Below are 16,081 nucleotides of genomic sequence, written 5' to 3' on the forward strand. Positions count from 1 at the left end.
GAATGTGTTTTCTAATTTTTTATAATATTTAATATTTACTGTGTATCTGTAGGAGTTGGAGGAGATGGACCGTGAGCTCGGGCCCCTGCACGATCAGCTCGACTACAAAGTGTCCAAGTTGGCTCGAGTCATGGAGGACGACACGCTGCCAGAGCTACTGCTCAGAGCCGAGACCCACGCCGCACAGCTCAACGACTCCGCCGCCATACTGGACAGGTGTGTGTGTGTGTGTGTGTGTGTGTGTGTGTGTGTGAGAGAGAGAGAGAGAGAGAGAGAGGACTTCACAATGTGTGAATTTTATTCATGTCCATTGAATATGTTTCAGTTCAATTCAAAGGGATTCAATTTGATTCAAACCAATTTAAGTTGATTCACCGTAATTCGAATGCCAGTGACGAAAAGTGTGTAGTAATGTAGAGTGTGTGTGTGTGTGTGTGTTTGTGTGTGTGTGTGAGTGAGCAATATATCTCAGAGAACTTCACAGTGTATGTGAATTTGATTCATTTCCATTGAATATGACTCAATTCCAAGTGATTTAATTTGATTCAGTCTGATTTAAGTTGATTCACTGTAATTTGAAAGTTAATATACTGTGTGACAAAAAGTGTGTATGATATAGAAAGTGTATGTATATGTGTTTGTGTGTGTGTGTGTGTGAGTGAGTGAGTGAGAGAGAGAGAGAGAGAGAGAGAGAGAGAGAGATAGAATGCAGTATATCGCAAAAAAATTGAAAGTGTGTGTGTGTGTGTGTGTGTGAATTTTATTACTTTCTACTGAATATGATTCAGTTCAATTTCAAGTACACATATGGTACAGTGTGGCGAAAAGTGTGTAGTGATGTAGAGAGTGTGTGTGTGTGTGTGTGTGTGTGTGTAGCATCCTGGCCGAGGCCAAGAACCTCTCCTTCAATGCCACGGCCGCGTTCAACGCCTACAGCAACATCAAGAACTACATTGAAGAGGCGGATAAAGCAGCCAAGCAAGCGAAAGCTACAGCTACAGAGGCTGTGCAGCTGGTACACACACACACACACACACACACACACACAAAGGCACACACAGTATCAGTGTCAGTACTCCATACAGTTCCACCAACAGAGCTGGAGGTTCTGCTTCATTTTCCATCAACATGGTACTGGACTAGTTTTAAATAAAGAACAGTTCCTGGTACTTAGTAACTGAAAAACGGGTCTTGAAGCTGTAACTATACGGTTTCTGGTGCTCTTCATTTTTTTGTCCCTTGTGTATTAATTGTTTTTTTAGCTAAACATGGGTTTTTAAATTGCTCATTCGGAGCGTTCATCATTTTCAACCAATCACAGTTCTGTATAGTAGGCTCCGCCTCCAGTAGTTCCTGGTCTACATACAAGTACCAGCAGGAATCTGGTTCCTTGATTTAAAAGTTCCTGAAATGGTTCCTGTAAAGATTCCATGAAAAAAAATTTCAAATTCTGACACATTTACCTACAAAGATATCCTCACACACACACACACACAATTGCTTGTTAGCTAAACATGGGTTTTTGATTACTCGGTAGGAGGGTTAGCTATTTTGTGAAATACATATTCAACCAATCAGCATTCAGTACATCAGGCTCCGCCTCCAGTAGTTCCTGCTCCATAGAAAAGTACAAAATGTATGCAGCAGGAACTGAAATCAGTCCTGGTTTATTTGGCAGAAAGTTCCTGGAAAGGTTCCTGCAGTTGACATTTACCTACAAAGATATATACAGTATACACACACACACACACACACACACACACTAAGAGAAGGAAGGCAAATGGAGGAGAAGGAGAAATGCTTCAGTATGTAATGAAGCAGTAATGCACACGCTGTTTTAGAAAGAGATGAAATTTATTCTCCTTCTCTTTTCCTCCTCCATTCTGCGGCTCATAAAAATCCGAAACCGAGCAACTCTCCAAACGCAATATTCAAAAGGAGGAATGAGTGTGTGTGTGGGGTGTGTGTGTGTGTGTTTGTGTGTGTGTGTGTGTGTGTGTGTGTGTGTGTGGGGTGTGGGGGGAGAATGAAACTGCAATTGCACCAAAACAAAATGAATATGCTAAACAAGCTGAATGTTAATGTGAAGCAGCCGAGCAGGTTTTTATTCACAGACCGTCATTCTGTGTAAAAATTAAATTACCTCAGTCTATTTATGCAGCACATATTTGTGTGTGTGTGTGTGAGGATGCAATGAGCTCTGTTTTCCCTCTGTAAAGGCCACGGGACCGAAGGGCGCTCTGAAAGATGAGGCTAAGGGCTCGGTGCAGAAAAGCCACCGTCTGTGGAACGAGGCGAAGAACCTAGAGAACGTCGTGAAGGGTAAAAAAAAAAAAAAAAGTTTCTGTTACACAAAACATGGAATCATATGGAAAATATTTCTGATTATTTCTTTTATCAGGAGTCTCTGGCTAGCTAGCTAGTAATAATCACTTGTGGCAACTTTAGCTAGCTAGGTAAGTTAAGTAATAGCATTATCAGTGGAATTAGCTTGTGAGGCGGGAATGTGCATTGAAAGCACATTTCTATGTTTTTCTTTTAAATAGTCGTCCTGCATTTGTTCATCCTTTCCTTTTTTTCTGAGCACAAATCTTTTGTCGCAGTGTTTCTAGCTGTTTCTTAAAACCAACAATTCAAAATTGTGAAGTTACCTGTAGAACTATAAGACTTTAAAACATACTTCAGACCTAGAACTTTTTAGCTTTATGAGTCTTGACTCATCTCAATGCTAACTTTGAGACTATAGGAGACTATAACTTTGAGACTATATTTATGACACAAAGTTATTGCTAGCTAGCTAATATAGCTTACCTAGTTAACTGTTACGTGTACCATAAGCAATCACTCAACAATTATGCAACCTATTTCTAAATTTACAACAGTAGCTTATGGCTAGCTGGCTAATCAAAACGTCCTCAAAATTTTGTAACAATCGTCTATGTTAGCTTGTACCAAATGAGGAAATATTTGACTGTATTGCACTTTTCTTGCTTAATTTTTTTACAGTTTAAAAAACTGAGAATTTGTAGTTAAAAGTTGCCTCATTTACTGTCACTTGATTATCGCAATGAGTTACGGACTAGACTTTGGTACTAGGTTTCTTCTTCTAGACTTCCTGTGGGTTTTTTTTGTTTGTTTGTTGTTTGTTTTCACCCGAGAAGTTAAAATAGTCTTTCCATGTCCTCACTAACTGTCAATCCACCTTCACCTGTCTGGCTCAAGCAAAGAAAACTTAAGGTTGTTTCTTTTTTTTTACTGTTTTTTTCCCTTTAGAGAATGGAGATAGTTTGGGAGTTCTGCAGCTACGGCTCAAAGGCGCTGATGCCAAGAACAAAGACCTGCTGAAGGGCCTGAACGAAAACTTGGCAATGCTCCGAGCCATCCCCAACGGTGTGTGTGTGAGTGTGTGTGAGTGTGTGTGAGTGTGTGTGTGTACACCTGAGAATACCTGGTGTATATACACTGTGCTGTTACAGTATATGCTGACAAGCACAGTATAAACCCTATATATATATATATATATATATATATATATATATTACTATAAAGTTTACTGTAGAACCTTTAATGGTGCTAATATTGCTATTTTATCATAAATCGATTTGACTCTAAATCCCCCAACATTCTTAACTGTTTACTCTTTGGTTGATTCTAAAAGTCTAATCTAGCATAAAGTTTCCAGTAAACATTTTAAAGATGATTAATCTTCCCATATTTTTAGTTCCCAACTGTAAAGTTTACTGTAAATCTTGGAGCTTATTAGCTCACAACATTATTATAAGTTTTTCACTGTAAAGTTTAGTACATGTCTCTGGATATTCTTATTTCAATGTAAAATTTAGTGTAAAATATTCATGTAAGTCTGAATATAACTCACTTTAATCATTTTTTACTGTAAAGTTTACAGTGAAATCTGTAGGACGCAGGCCCTATATTCACTGTAAAGCTTTTAATTTTCACTGTAATCTTTTTTTTTTTTTTTACTGTAAAGTTTACTTAGGGAAATTATATTACTGGAACTTTTTATGTAAAAAAAAAGGATATGGTGAACTTAGTAACTTCCAAGCAACAGTAAATTGTACAGTAAAAATTTATGGAATCAGATTTACAGTAAAGATTAGCAAAGTTAGCAGCTTCGAGACTTCCATAAAGATTTGACTGTAAAATTTTACATTGAATTAAGAATATCCAGAGAAACTGTATAGCAGACTGTACAGTGTAAACACTGTATATCAATAATGTTTACAGTGAGATCTATAGGACTCCAGTCCCTTCAATTTTTTAGGTCTTCACTGTAAATTTTACTGTAAAGTTGACATTCTTAATTTGTAATATTCTTCGTGTATCCTTAATTCACTGTAAAGTTTACTGTAAAATCTTGATTGAAGCCAACAGGCTGCTAACATTGCTAATTCATTACTTTACATCTGACTCCAACTCCATTCAGTTTTACATTTTCACTGTAAAGTTTACAGTAGATGTGTTTGGAATTTTAAAATATCCTAAGCATCACTGAAGTTTGAAAAACTTTCTTACTTTCTTTCTCTAAGATTTTTCTACAATCTATTAAGATGTTTATTTTTCATGTTCTTATTGTTTTAGTAAATCTTACTGTAAAATTCTTGTAAAATCCCTTTTTTGTTTCGCCTCAGACACGGCGGCTAAGCTCCAGGCCACAAAGCAGAAAGCAGGCAAAGCGAACGACACAGCACGTGAGGTTCTGGATCGGCTCAAAGACATGAACCAGAATTTGATGGGCCTGAATCGCAACTACAGCAAACTGAAGGATGACATCAACAAAGCCAACAACCTCATCCAAGACCCTGAGAAAAACAGTATGTGCTTTTTTTTAGCCATTATCTTAAGATTAGCTAAAATTCTTGTACCTTGTAAATTTACCAGATATTTTATCCAATCAGAAACTGGTCCATCATTTAAAGGAACCAGTAATATTTTCTAATCAGAACAGTGTGTTGACTGGACCAGTGTTTTGAAATGAAATAAATTAACTCAAGTATCACCTTTTGTTCAGTATCTCTATCAAGCTGCTTCAGATTTCATTTTAAAATAATTCAGATGTTTTATGACGTACTGTAGAACTTCCCTTGATTGCTGTTCTGTCTTCTTTAAATCTTGTGTGATTACAAGTGTCTCAATGTGTCTTACAATCATATTTTTTATCCTTTTTCTCTTCCCACGTTTTATATTACAAACATCAACAGCGATAAGTATGTATTCCAGTTTCTATACCTACTTCTACAGCTTCAGCATGTTTCACCCTCCACCATCATCCACGCTGACGCATGCACATCGCTCCAGCTGACTGAGCTGCTCTTTCCTATCTTTAGTTTTTTATTTTTCCCCATTAAAGCTAAAACAGTCACAAAACTCCGCTAGCCTAACGTGCGCTTTAGCTAAAACTATGCTGATCATGAATACACACTTACCCTGCTTTCTAGTGCTGTTTTTAACACGTTCTTGTCGACTTCCCTCGCTACTTTATTGGATCCTTCGTCTAAACCTGATCAAGAGCTAAGAGCTTAAATTATCAGCTCTAGGTCGAAGGCATCAACTCAGCATGGCTGCCGATCCAAACTTTCCCAGAAGGCATTGCAGTGTGACGCCGTTTCACAGAATTATCTTCAAACCAGCTAAAAAATGTTGGATGCACCTGTTTTTACACTGTGAAAATTATACAGTATCCAATGAAACTAAATATCATTAACCAGTTGTCATAAAATTGAACTTAGATACAGACTCCTGAATACTGAATCTGAATAACGCTGAATAGAAGAACTTTTTTTTTTCTTGAAAGGACCAGCATGGTTCGCTAGTGCAGTAAGTTAACTTTATTTAATAACTTAAAAGTTATAAAATATACCTAAAACAGTTTAAACAATCTTATAAAATTCTTTCTATAACTTTTCTATAAAAATATAAAATAAAAAAAAACTAATTGTAGGTAAATTTGTTATTTTTTTCTGAGTGTAAGTTTATAAAATGATTACATATTTACTTATTTTAAGTAAATTTATCATGTAATCCTAAATTTTTCAATAAAATGATTGTTTTATTTCTTTCATGTGTTTATTTCTGAAAATATCCAAATTAGTTGACAATAAAAAATATTTTTTTTAAATACGTAATATTAGTTTTATAAAAATATAAGAAAAATGATTTCATTCTGATAGCAAACTATTTTGTTTCCTAACCAAATTGCCTTACAATAAAAACCTTTTATAATATTAAATAATGTTATTTTTCCATAAAGTGAAATATTCTATAAATGTATCTGTGTAGATATTAGACATAAGATGTCATTTACTAAAACTTTTTTGCTATATTATAGCAAATAAAAAAAATTCTTAATTATGGCAAAAAGTATCTCATTTTCAGGGTGAGATTATTACATTGCTCATTTATTTAACCTGTAAACTACTGATTTTAATATGACGTGAAATTACACTATTTTATTAGCAGATGTTTATCTCTTTACACTATGCATTTTATATTAAAAAGTGAAAATACCGTATCTGTCCCTGAAACCATAAAATTAGCATTTTTAAAATGACTAAACATGTCTAGAAATCAGTTTTGTTTACTTGTGATAATTTTTTGGCATAAAAATGTTAGATATAACGGATGAATTTGGGATGTTTTTATTTCCAAAAGTGTAATCTTTTGCACTGTAAGTGTAAAAAGTGGTGTAAAGTGTTTTATTTGTTGTGATTTAAAAGTCGACGAGGGCGTGGTAAATGTCTGAACGCAGGGTTAGTCGTATTTCTGTCATCCTGTTCTTTTCCATAACAGCTCCTGCTGAGAAAGCCGTTTAAAACATACTGCAGTATCATTTTTCCTTTTCACTCTCTCTGTCCTCACTTTATTCTCTGCTGTTTAAAAAAATAATTCCTATCGTTTTAAATGTTTGGTAACACCGCGCTGTTTGTATCTACCTGCCCGTGTGTGTGTGTGTGTGTGTGTATAGTCCACGCAGCCGGTGCTAAAGTGAAGGATCTGGAGGATGAAGCCGAGCGTCTGTTGGAGAAGCTGAAGCCGATTCGAGAGCTGCAGGACAACCTGCGGAAAAACATCTCTCAGATTAAAGAGCTCATTAATCAGGCTCGCAAACAGGCCAACTCTGTGAGTCCTGAACACACACACATGCACACACACACACACACACATTTATTCTGAACTATTCATTTCCATCCCTCTATCACATCTTCTCTTTATCCACTTTTACACCTCAGACAACAGGCAGGAAACACTTTTTTTTTTTTACAATGCACGGGCATTTAATACAAAAAATTTAAAAGCATTTGGATGGAAAACATCAATCTGATGTTGAAATTTGGTTTATAAAATTGCATTTACAGATTCATTACAGTAAAAGAAAACGATCTTGTCACTGCAGTACCAGCACAGACCACTTGGGGGCGAAGCGCAGGCTGAAACCTCCTTCTCTAGCTAGCTAACCTAAAGCAGCTGTTCGTGCTGCAGAGAGCCAGCAGTATAATAATTAACAAAACAAAAACAGCAAGAAGCATTTCATTGTAAATGCAATGTATCTACTGCTTTTATTGTTGTCTCCCTTCTGAATTATTCTCAAATTTTATTTTTTCCGTGCTTGTTTGCATAAGTGTGTTCTTATAGTTCTGGTACAAAAACACTCATTCAAGATCCACTCTACTGAAATGAACCACAAATCCACCATTTTTTTTTTTTTTTATTGTTTTGTCACTTTCAGCTAGATGAAGTACTTTTTAAATTAAAATAGACTAGACGCAATTTGAACTGTTAAATTAATTAAAATTAATTTTGGGACTGTTTGACCCAATTTTTATTTATTTGTTTATTTATTTATTCGCTTAATGTTATGTTTATTGAAACTTTCCTAAACTTTTCACCACATTGCTGGATGCGGCTGGATCTCAAATGGCATCCCAAGAGTCATATAGTGGACTACATGGAGTTTACTACACTGTTATGTTATAGCCTATGTAGTAAGCGTATATAGTGAACATAGGAAGCCATTTGAAATTCAACTTCGATTATTTCCATTTTATGTTTTTTTATGTGAATAACAGCATGATTTTCACCTAAAAAATAGCATAAAGTTTATGAAAGTATTTTCTTTGCTTAAGAAAGCACCAGAGTTTAATGTTACGGATCGTAGCGAAATGTTTGTTTTGTATTTAAACGTTCGCTAACATCTTGTCTTAAACATCTTAAATAAAATGTTAAACTTTAAGATAAACAGCTGCATGTTAAATTCCCTTTCTTGTGTCCTGCTCTACTCAGCGTACACCCGACTGAATCGTTACTATAGCAACCAGTGTAAAAATTTCATTTAAGAAATGAATCAGATTTTGCGCTGCTGCGTAAACAAACATCTTCAGTATTATATGGAGTAGTTTAACAACTTCCTGACCTTTGACCTCCAGATCAAAGTGTCCGTGTCGTCCGGGGGAGACTGTATCCGCACCTACAGGCCGGATATTAAGAAAGGCCGCTACAACACCATCATCCTGAACGTGAAGACGCTCGCCGCAGATAACCTCCTCTTCTACCTCGGCTCGGCCAAATTCGTGAGTAACGAAGCGCATGGATCAGCTTCACGCGTCAAACACACACCTGAAAACAACACAACATGCTTTCATGGTTATTTCCTCTTTTACATTGATTCTGTTTGTGTATGTTTGAGTCACATCTGTTAGCATGGTGCAAAAGTCACATCTTTATATTGAAACAGACTTATTTTGGGGGCGGGGCCACGAATGAGCTCTGTTGTGACATCAACAGTTTTGAACCAATCCCATCTTATTTATAAATTACTTGAGGATGACAGAGTGGTAAACTTTTAGACACCTAATCTACTAGAAAGATAGTTAGCTAGTTAGATAACTAACATAAATTATTTTTATTGGTTTCAAATTATATGTTCATGACCGCTACAACACACACTCTGATCTCACACACCTCAAACCACTACAAGAACGAAAGAAAGGAAGAAAGGAAGAAAGAAAGAAAGAAAGAAAGAAAGCTTCAGCCTTGTAGATTCTGTCCAAAGCAGTAAAAATTCATGTTCAGTAATGATTAATAACAATGAAATATATTCATTTATATACACTCAACTCTCTCTCTCTCTCTCTCTCTCGCTCTCTCGCTCTCTCTCGCTCTCTAAATTGGAAACGGAGAAACCTTATTATCACTAGAACATGTGCAGGAGGAGTGCGTGTTTCCTCACGACTGCTTTAATGAGGAAACATTAAAATGCACATCGTGTTTATTACTTCAAATCCACAGATAAGCAGCCATTACCTGCGGCTAAGAGGGAAACAATAAAAGCTTATTACTGCTTCTTTGGACCTAATACATTCCACACACACACACACACATACACACACACACAGACACACACACACATCCCACGAGAAGGTGTGTGATCAGGGCAGTGAGGCAGCAGCAGCAATTAGCCGGGAGTTTAAACTGAGGCTGTTTCACGCTGATTTCCCCTGAGACGTCTCAAACACACACACACACATACACACACACACACACACACACACACTTGTCTTGCATTGCCACTGGCTCAGAGTTTACACATGTGTGTGTTTGTGTGTGTAGGTGGATTTCCTGGCAATCGAGATGAGGAAGGGCAAGGTGAACTTCCTGTGGGACGTGGGGTCAGGGGTCGGCCGAGTGGAGTATCCCGACCTCACCATTAACGATGGAAACTGGCACAGAATCGAAGCCTCGCGGTACACACACACACACACACACACACACGTTATAACAGCAGTTTTTAAGCTAGACATTCTACAATCCTAAAGTGATGAAGGGATAAAAGACAGATTACAGTTTAAAAATATATTATAAAAGGTTTCAACAGTGGATGGTTAAAGTAATGAATAAGAAAGAAAGAAAGAAAGAAAGAAAGGAGGAAACCTGAATAGGATCACAGGCATAGTTCAGAAAAGGTGTGTTCTGATCTGTGTGTGTGTGTTTCAGTGTGGGTCTGAATGGCAGTGTTTCCGTTCGGCCCCTCGAGGGCCCCAAAGCGGGCATCGTACCCACCTTGCAGAGTGCCAAGTCACCGGAGAGCTACACGGTGCTGGATGTGGATCAGAACGCTTACCTGTTCGTGGGAGGAATGTTGGGCAGTGTAAAGGTACACACAAACACACTTCACACTTCACACACGCTTCAGAGAAAAGCCAGGAAGGATTGGAATGAAGAAGTGGAAAGAAGTGAATGTGAGGGAAGTGATGGGAACAGACAGGACGAGACCGGATAGGACATGAGGCGATCAGAATGGAAAGTACAGGAAGCAAAGGAAGGGAGAGAGGTGGAAAGGGAAGGAAAGGAAATGTAATGAATGAAGAGAAGAAAGTAAAGGGAATGAAAGGGAGGAGAAATGATGAAATTAAGGGACTGAAAAGGGAGGAATGCAAGAGAAAGGAATTGAAAGCAAATTTTAAAAAACAGAAAGGAAAAGGAAAATTGGAAAGTGAGGGAAGAGAAGGTTAATGTAAGAAGTGGGATTTGGCAGAAGTGTAAGGGAAGGAAAGGGATGTGAGGGAGGAACTGGGAAAAAAAGGAAAGGAAGGGAAAAGATGAAGGGATAGAAATGGAATAGTAGGAAAGAGAAGGAAGAGAAGGGAGGTGATGGAAGAAAGGGATAGAACAGGAGAGAAGTGGATTAGTGCAGAAAAGAAAGGAAGAGAAGAGAATCAAGAAAGTTTCAAGAAGGAACAGGAAGTGAAGAAACAGGAAGGGAAGAAACAGGAAGGGAAGAATGTAAAGGGAGGGAATAAAAGGGAAGGAGTAGGATCGGATAAGAAGAGAAATGGAGGTAAGGAGCAGAAGGAATGGAAGTGGCAGAGGAAGGAAGAGAAGTAAAGGGCCAGAAGGAGAGGGAAAGGGAAGAGAATTGACAGGAAAGTAAAATAAGAAAAGGAAGGGAAGAGAAGTAAGGGAGGGGCTGGGAAAGGAAGGAAACGATGGGAAAGGACAGGAAAAGGAAAATGGAAGTAAGGACTGAAATGGGGGAGAAGGTAAGAGAATGAAAGGAAGGAAAGGGACGAACGGGAAGGAGAGAAAGGAAGGACAGGAACGGGGAGGGAGAGAAAAGGAAAAGGAAGGGAAGTGGATGGAAAGGGAAGTTCAGATTCATGTGTGTGTGTGTGTGTGTGTGTGTGTGTGTGTGTGCGCGCGTGTGTGTGTGTAAAACGGCAGAAAGCAGACGCGGTGAAGACCATCACGTTCTCCGGCTGTATGGGAGAGACGTACTTGGACAGTAAACCGATCGGATTGTGGAACTACAGAGAGAGAGATGGAGACTGTAAAGGATGCGTGGTCAGGTATACACACCTACACACTCATGGCTACGGTTTTAAACACTGTTAAATTTATAGAAACTGAGGTGTGTGTGTGTGTGTGTGTGTGTGTGTGTAGTCCTCAGCCTGCTGACTCTGAAGCTGTGGTTCAGTTTGATGGCGAGGGTTACGCTGCTGTCAGTCGTCCAATCAGATGGAACCCCAACAGTTCCACAGTGACGTTTAAGTTCCGCACTTTCTCCACCAGCGCTGTGATGATGTATCTTGCCACCAAGGACATGGTAACCTAGTCACACACACACACACACACACACACACACACAGACAGCTATCCCAAACTCTGTCTCTTTGTCTCTATCTGAGCAGAAGGACTTTATGAGTATCGAGCTGAGTGAGGGTCGTGTGAAGGTCAGCTATGATCTTGGTTCTGGTACTGGCTCCGCCCTCAGCCAGAAACGACACAATGATGGACGATGGAAATCTCTCACCATGACTCGCTCCAAAAAAGAAGGTAATCATTACCATTAGGGCTGAACTTGTTCCAAAAGCCATTCAGTGGTTTTCTTCTGTTGATGCGAAGTTGAACCTCGTCCAGCTAGAACATTCCTTAACATATCTGACTGATTCTCTGAAGGTTACTTTTCTCTGTACCCTTACAAAAAATAATGTTCCTGCAATATTGTGAAAATTTAACTAAAATATTCTCAGTATATAAAACCATGACATGGCAACAAACCTTTTTATGATCTTGGGGTGTGCAGGGTAGGTTCAGTTTCTTAGTGTCCAGGAGGTTTAGAGTTCAAATCCCATAACTGGCAGAGAGCCACTATTTGGCGTTTGAGCAAAGCCTCTAACCCCTTAGCTCACCACAGACCAGGTCTCACACATACTCACCTGTCTTTTTTCTTTGTGGGAAGAATGCTGTTGCTTGTAAAAGTTGTGAAGAAAATGGACACACTTTATTTGCGTAAGGTTCAGCATGTAACCCTCATCTCTCAGGCACTGTGATCGTCCTGGACATGGACAGCAACGAGGAGGAGAAACTTTACATAGACTCTCAGGGAGGAGCGACAGGTCTCAACCTGAAGGAGGATGAGAGGATCTACTTTGGTGGTTTACCCACCATCGGGAACTACAGGTAAACACCTTTAACTAACAGGGCAGCGGTAGTTCAGTGCTCAAGGCATCAGAAGGTCGTAATTTCAAATCCCAGCACCACCAAGAAGCCACATGTGGCTCGGTGAGCGAGATCCTTAACTCAACTCTTCAGCTCTATTCTGTCTCAGCCACATGAAGTAAATGTTCAGTGTTGGTGTGGGACCAGTGGAAGCTTGAGGCAACTGGATGATAGTTCAGAGTCTGTTTAAGAATGTTTATGAACAGATTAGATCCTACAGTGGTGTTCAGATCACTAACAGACATCAGGGCAAAACCTTAATCAAGATCACCACCTAAAGGTTCTTGGCAACTAAGGACAAGAAAACACTTTGATATTTTTGGAGAACTAGGAGCCAGTTACACCAATAGTTTTTAACTAAAGTGGTCTGAAAAGCTAAATAAATTACGCAATGTATGTTCAGTTTGCTCAGACTGAATTTTAAAGACGACTTTATGTCCATTGCCAAACCAAATGACACCTAGGTGCATGTTTTATTTAGTTAGTATGGCTCTGTTGTTGCTAACAGGGAAAAAAACAGCAGTCTGAACCACTAAGAAAGCAGAAACTAGGAAAGTTTGTTATGCTAATCATAATATGTTAATAAATGGATAATTAAACTAGAGCACTATCTACTCAGCATCATGTTTGGGAATTGAAGCTGAAATGATAAGGTGTTGAGCATTCTAACATTTATTTATTGTTTTTTTTTTAATAGCAAATCCAGGTAAAGATCTTCCATGTTTAAAATTTGCTTTAATGCATGTGCTAGATTCCATGTTATAACAAATACAATGCTAGTCTAATGACTTGCTACCATGTGATGGTGTACGTCACAACTTTTACACACTCTTGCTTATCACTGAAATTTCTCCTGCTCCTAAGGCATATTCAGTATGGCTCTAAGTCACACTTTTCAATCTCTGATATTCACACACTATCAACTTTCACTGCTTTTATTTGGCTTAATTTTAACATGTATGTAATATGTATGATGTAACTGTGTATAATCTCATTGATCTGTATGGAGGTTTAGAGAGACCATCTGTTATTATGTTATGTTATGAAGTTAAGATGTAAGAACTTCCTGGAAATGTCTAGGACCGAGCCCACTGAAAAGTGAACTAACCTGGACACAGTTGGAGCTGGATAAAAAAGGGGAACAGGAAGTAATGAAGGTAGATAGGAAGGTAAAAAGGAAGAAAGCAGGAGGCGTCTGTGAGAGAACTGGATTTGGATTACTCTGACAGCTCTGTATCTCGGTGTGTGACGTGTCAGGCCTGAGGTGACCCTGAGGAGATACGCCGGGTGTATGAAGGACATTGAAGTTTCCCGAACGCCGTACAACCTCCTAAGCAGCTCAGACTACACCGGACTAACCAAGGGCTGCAGCATAGAGGTCTCCCTCTTCTTCTCTTTCTCTTAAAACTCTCTGTATTTCTGCTTTTGTTTCTCTAACCCATAGTCTCTCCCATGCTGCAGAACGTCCACACAGTCAGTTTCTCCAGGCCCGGCTTTGTGGAGTTGAGTCCGATGGTGTTTGATGTCAGCTCGGAGATTACGCTGTCCTTCAGCACCAAGAATGAAAACGGCATCATCCTGTACGGCCGAGGCGGAGTGTCCACCCTGACCCACCTGACTCAGAGCACACAGAACATCCAGAACCAGAACCGTTTCCAGAACCCAGGCCGCAAACGCAGGCAGACCGGAGAGGTGAGGGAGTCCCTGGGGTCAAAGCAATAAAGCCAGTTAGAAAAATATACACACAGAAAATTGGACTGATATGTAGAGGAAGAGGAGAAACAGACAAATAGATGCCAAGAGTAAGAGGAAGAGAAAGCGTGAGAGAAGAATGGAAAGTGAGAGCAAGGCATCCAAACAGACCAAAACTGAAAAGACAGAAAAAGAGAATCAGAGAGATTGGAGAAGATGACTGGCAGAGCAATGGAGAGCAGGAGGAAAAAAAGATCTTGTTAGAAAGACAGAAAAAGAGAGAGACAGGTATACAGACAAGAATACAGAATCAAACAAGGATTGAGAGAAATTGATAGAAAGATTGGTGGAGAGAAAGAGAAAAAGAGGGATGGAGCGAGGGAGAGGAGGAAGATGAGTGCAGCGGTCCTCGGTTCACCATAACAGTGATGAAGCCAGAGGGTTAGCGGTGTGTCTCACATGCTATAAAGGAGATTGATGACTCACCTGTGTGTGTGTGTGTGTGTGTGTGTGTGTAATTGCTTCTGGCCGATATAAAACAAAACACACTCTCTCTCAAGACCAGCGGCACAAGGATCGGTTTAATTAAAATATGACAGCCTACGTCTCTTTCTCTAATGCCTCTCTCACTCTTTCTTTATCTCTCTCTCGCTCTCTGTCTCTCTCTCTGTCTCTTTCTCTCTCTCTGTTTCTCTCGCTCTATCTCGAGGGCATCACATCAATTATGTGGTGCAGGTCGTAGCTTTAACCTGCTCTTCCTCCCTCCCTCCCTAACACCCTCCTTCGCTGCCTCCGTGCGTCCCTTGCTCGTAAAAATAGATTTATTCTCCGCCTCATTGATGGATGGGGTCCAATTTGCACCAGCTCCTCGCGGGACAGCGTCCAAGAGCGTCCCCTTTTTGAAAATCATTATGGGCCCTAAATGAAGTGGACGCGGCCGGGGGTTGTATCCCGCTTCCCTTTTTTATTTTCTCCCCTTTTTTCCTTCCTCGCTTGTTCCCACCACGAGGGCTTTCGAGAATGAAACCATGCTTGTGCATACCCTGCTGTAATTCTGTATCTACTCAAGGAGTTTGTGTGTGTGTGTGTGTTTGTGAGTTTGCGCTCAATCCTGTTGGAAGACACACACTCTACTCTTATAAGAGCTTTTATGGTCAGCCAGGTCAGTCCACGATGGTGTTTGTTCCTCTTCAGGTTACGTCAGATTAGATCTTTAGATTAGTTGTGGTGAATGTTATGGTTAAGTTATGGAAGGTCATAAAAAGCAAAATACTGATGCTAACACAGGCAGGACATGACCATGAGACACACAATCAAGTTAAACCAGAAAAGAGTGCTTTATTTATGTGCATGGATGTGGATGGAGGAACAGTGTTGGGCAGTTCATAAAGATTGTGTGTTTCGGGTGCTGCCGTTGCCTTGCTTAGGGGGTCACATTTGTTGTTTTTCCTCTTTTCCCAATGTCAAGAAGGGAAGACCCTATCAGCCCTTCATTTACCTATCCCTGCTTGAGGTTGTCCAGTAAGTGCTGTAAACCTACAGGGCCCCTATCGAGCCCAAAATGCAAAGCCCATTACTCCCAGAGCCTGTTGTATTGGGACAGAACTCTAGCATGAGTGCTTGTAGCGTTTTGATCATTGGCAAGCATTAGGAGTTTATCCATCAGGGGAATGGGCTAAGTATCAAAATCTGACACCTCACTGATCCTCTGGAGATCGTAGAGTCTTGTCTGGCTTTAGCACCATCACTATGGTGCTGGACCAGAGGATGTTGTATTCTGTACCATTTTCTGTTTCTCAGTGTCTAAGGCTTGACATCGGGTCTTCAGAAAGGCTTCTGCAGAATGGTGACTCCCACGCGGCCTGCGGATGTG

General features: G+C 39.6%; 1 protein-coding gene across 1 annotated transcript in view; it reads left to right on the forward strand.

The window, feature by feature from the left end:
* lama2 (laminin, alpha 2) overlaps positions 1 to 16,081 on the forward strand; it is a 139,339-nt gene that overhangs the window by 111,650 nt on the left and 11,608 nt on the right. The window contains 15 exon segments of the mRNA XM_053231698.1: positions 53 to 216; positions 877 to 1,015; positions 2,220 to 2,322; positions 3,274 to 3,390; positions 4,653 to 4,835; positions 6,986 to 7,140; positions 8,445 to 8,588; positions 9,628 to 9,761; positions 10,012 to 10,171; positions 11,239 to 11,363; positions 11,458 to 11,620; positions 11,706 to 11,850; positions 12,339 to 12,477; positions 13,774 to 13,894; positions 13,978 to 14,208. Coding sequence (XP_053087673.1) covers positions 53 to 216; positions 877 to 1,015; positions 2,220 to 2,322; positions 3,274 to 3,390; positions 4,653 to 4,835; positions 6,986 to 7,140; positions 8,445 to 8,588; positions 9,628 to 9,761; positions 10,012 to 10,171; positions 11,239 to 11,363; positions 11,458 to 11,620; positions 11,706 to 11,850; positions 12,339 to 12,477; positions 13,774 to 13,894; positions 13,978 to 14,208 — 2,223 coding nt within the window.

The sequence above is a fragment of the Pangasianodon hypophthalmus genome, chromosome 30 (assembly GCF_027358585.1).
Source record: "Pangasianodon hypophthalmus isolate fPanHyp1 chromosome 30, fPanHyp1.pri, whole genome shotgun sequence".
In the NCBI taxonomy this organism is placed as follows: domain Eukaryota; kingdom Metazoa; phylum Chordata; class Actinopteri; order Siluriformes; family Pangasiidae; genus Pangasianodon; species Pangasianodon hypophthalmus.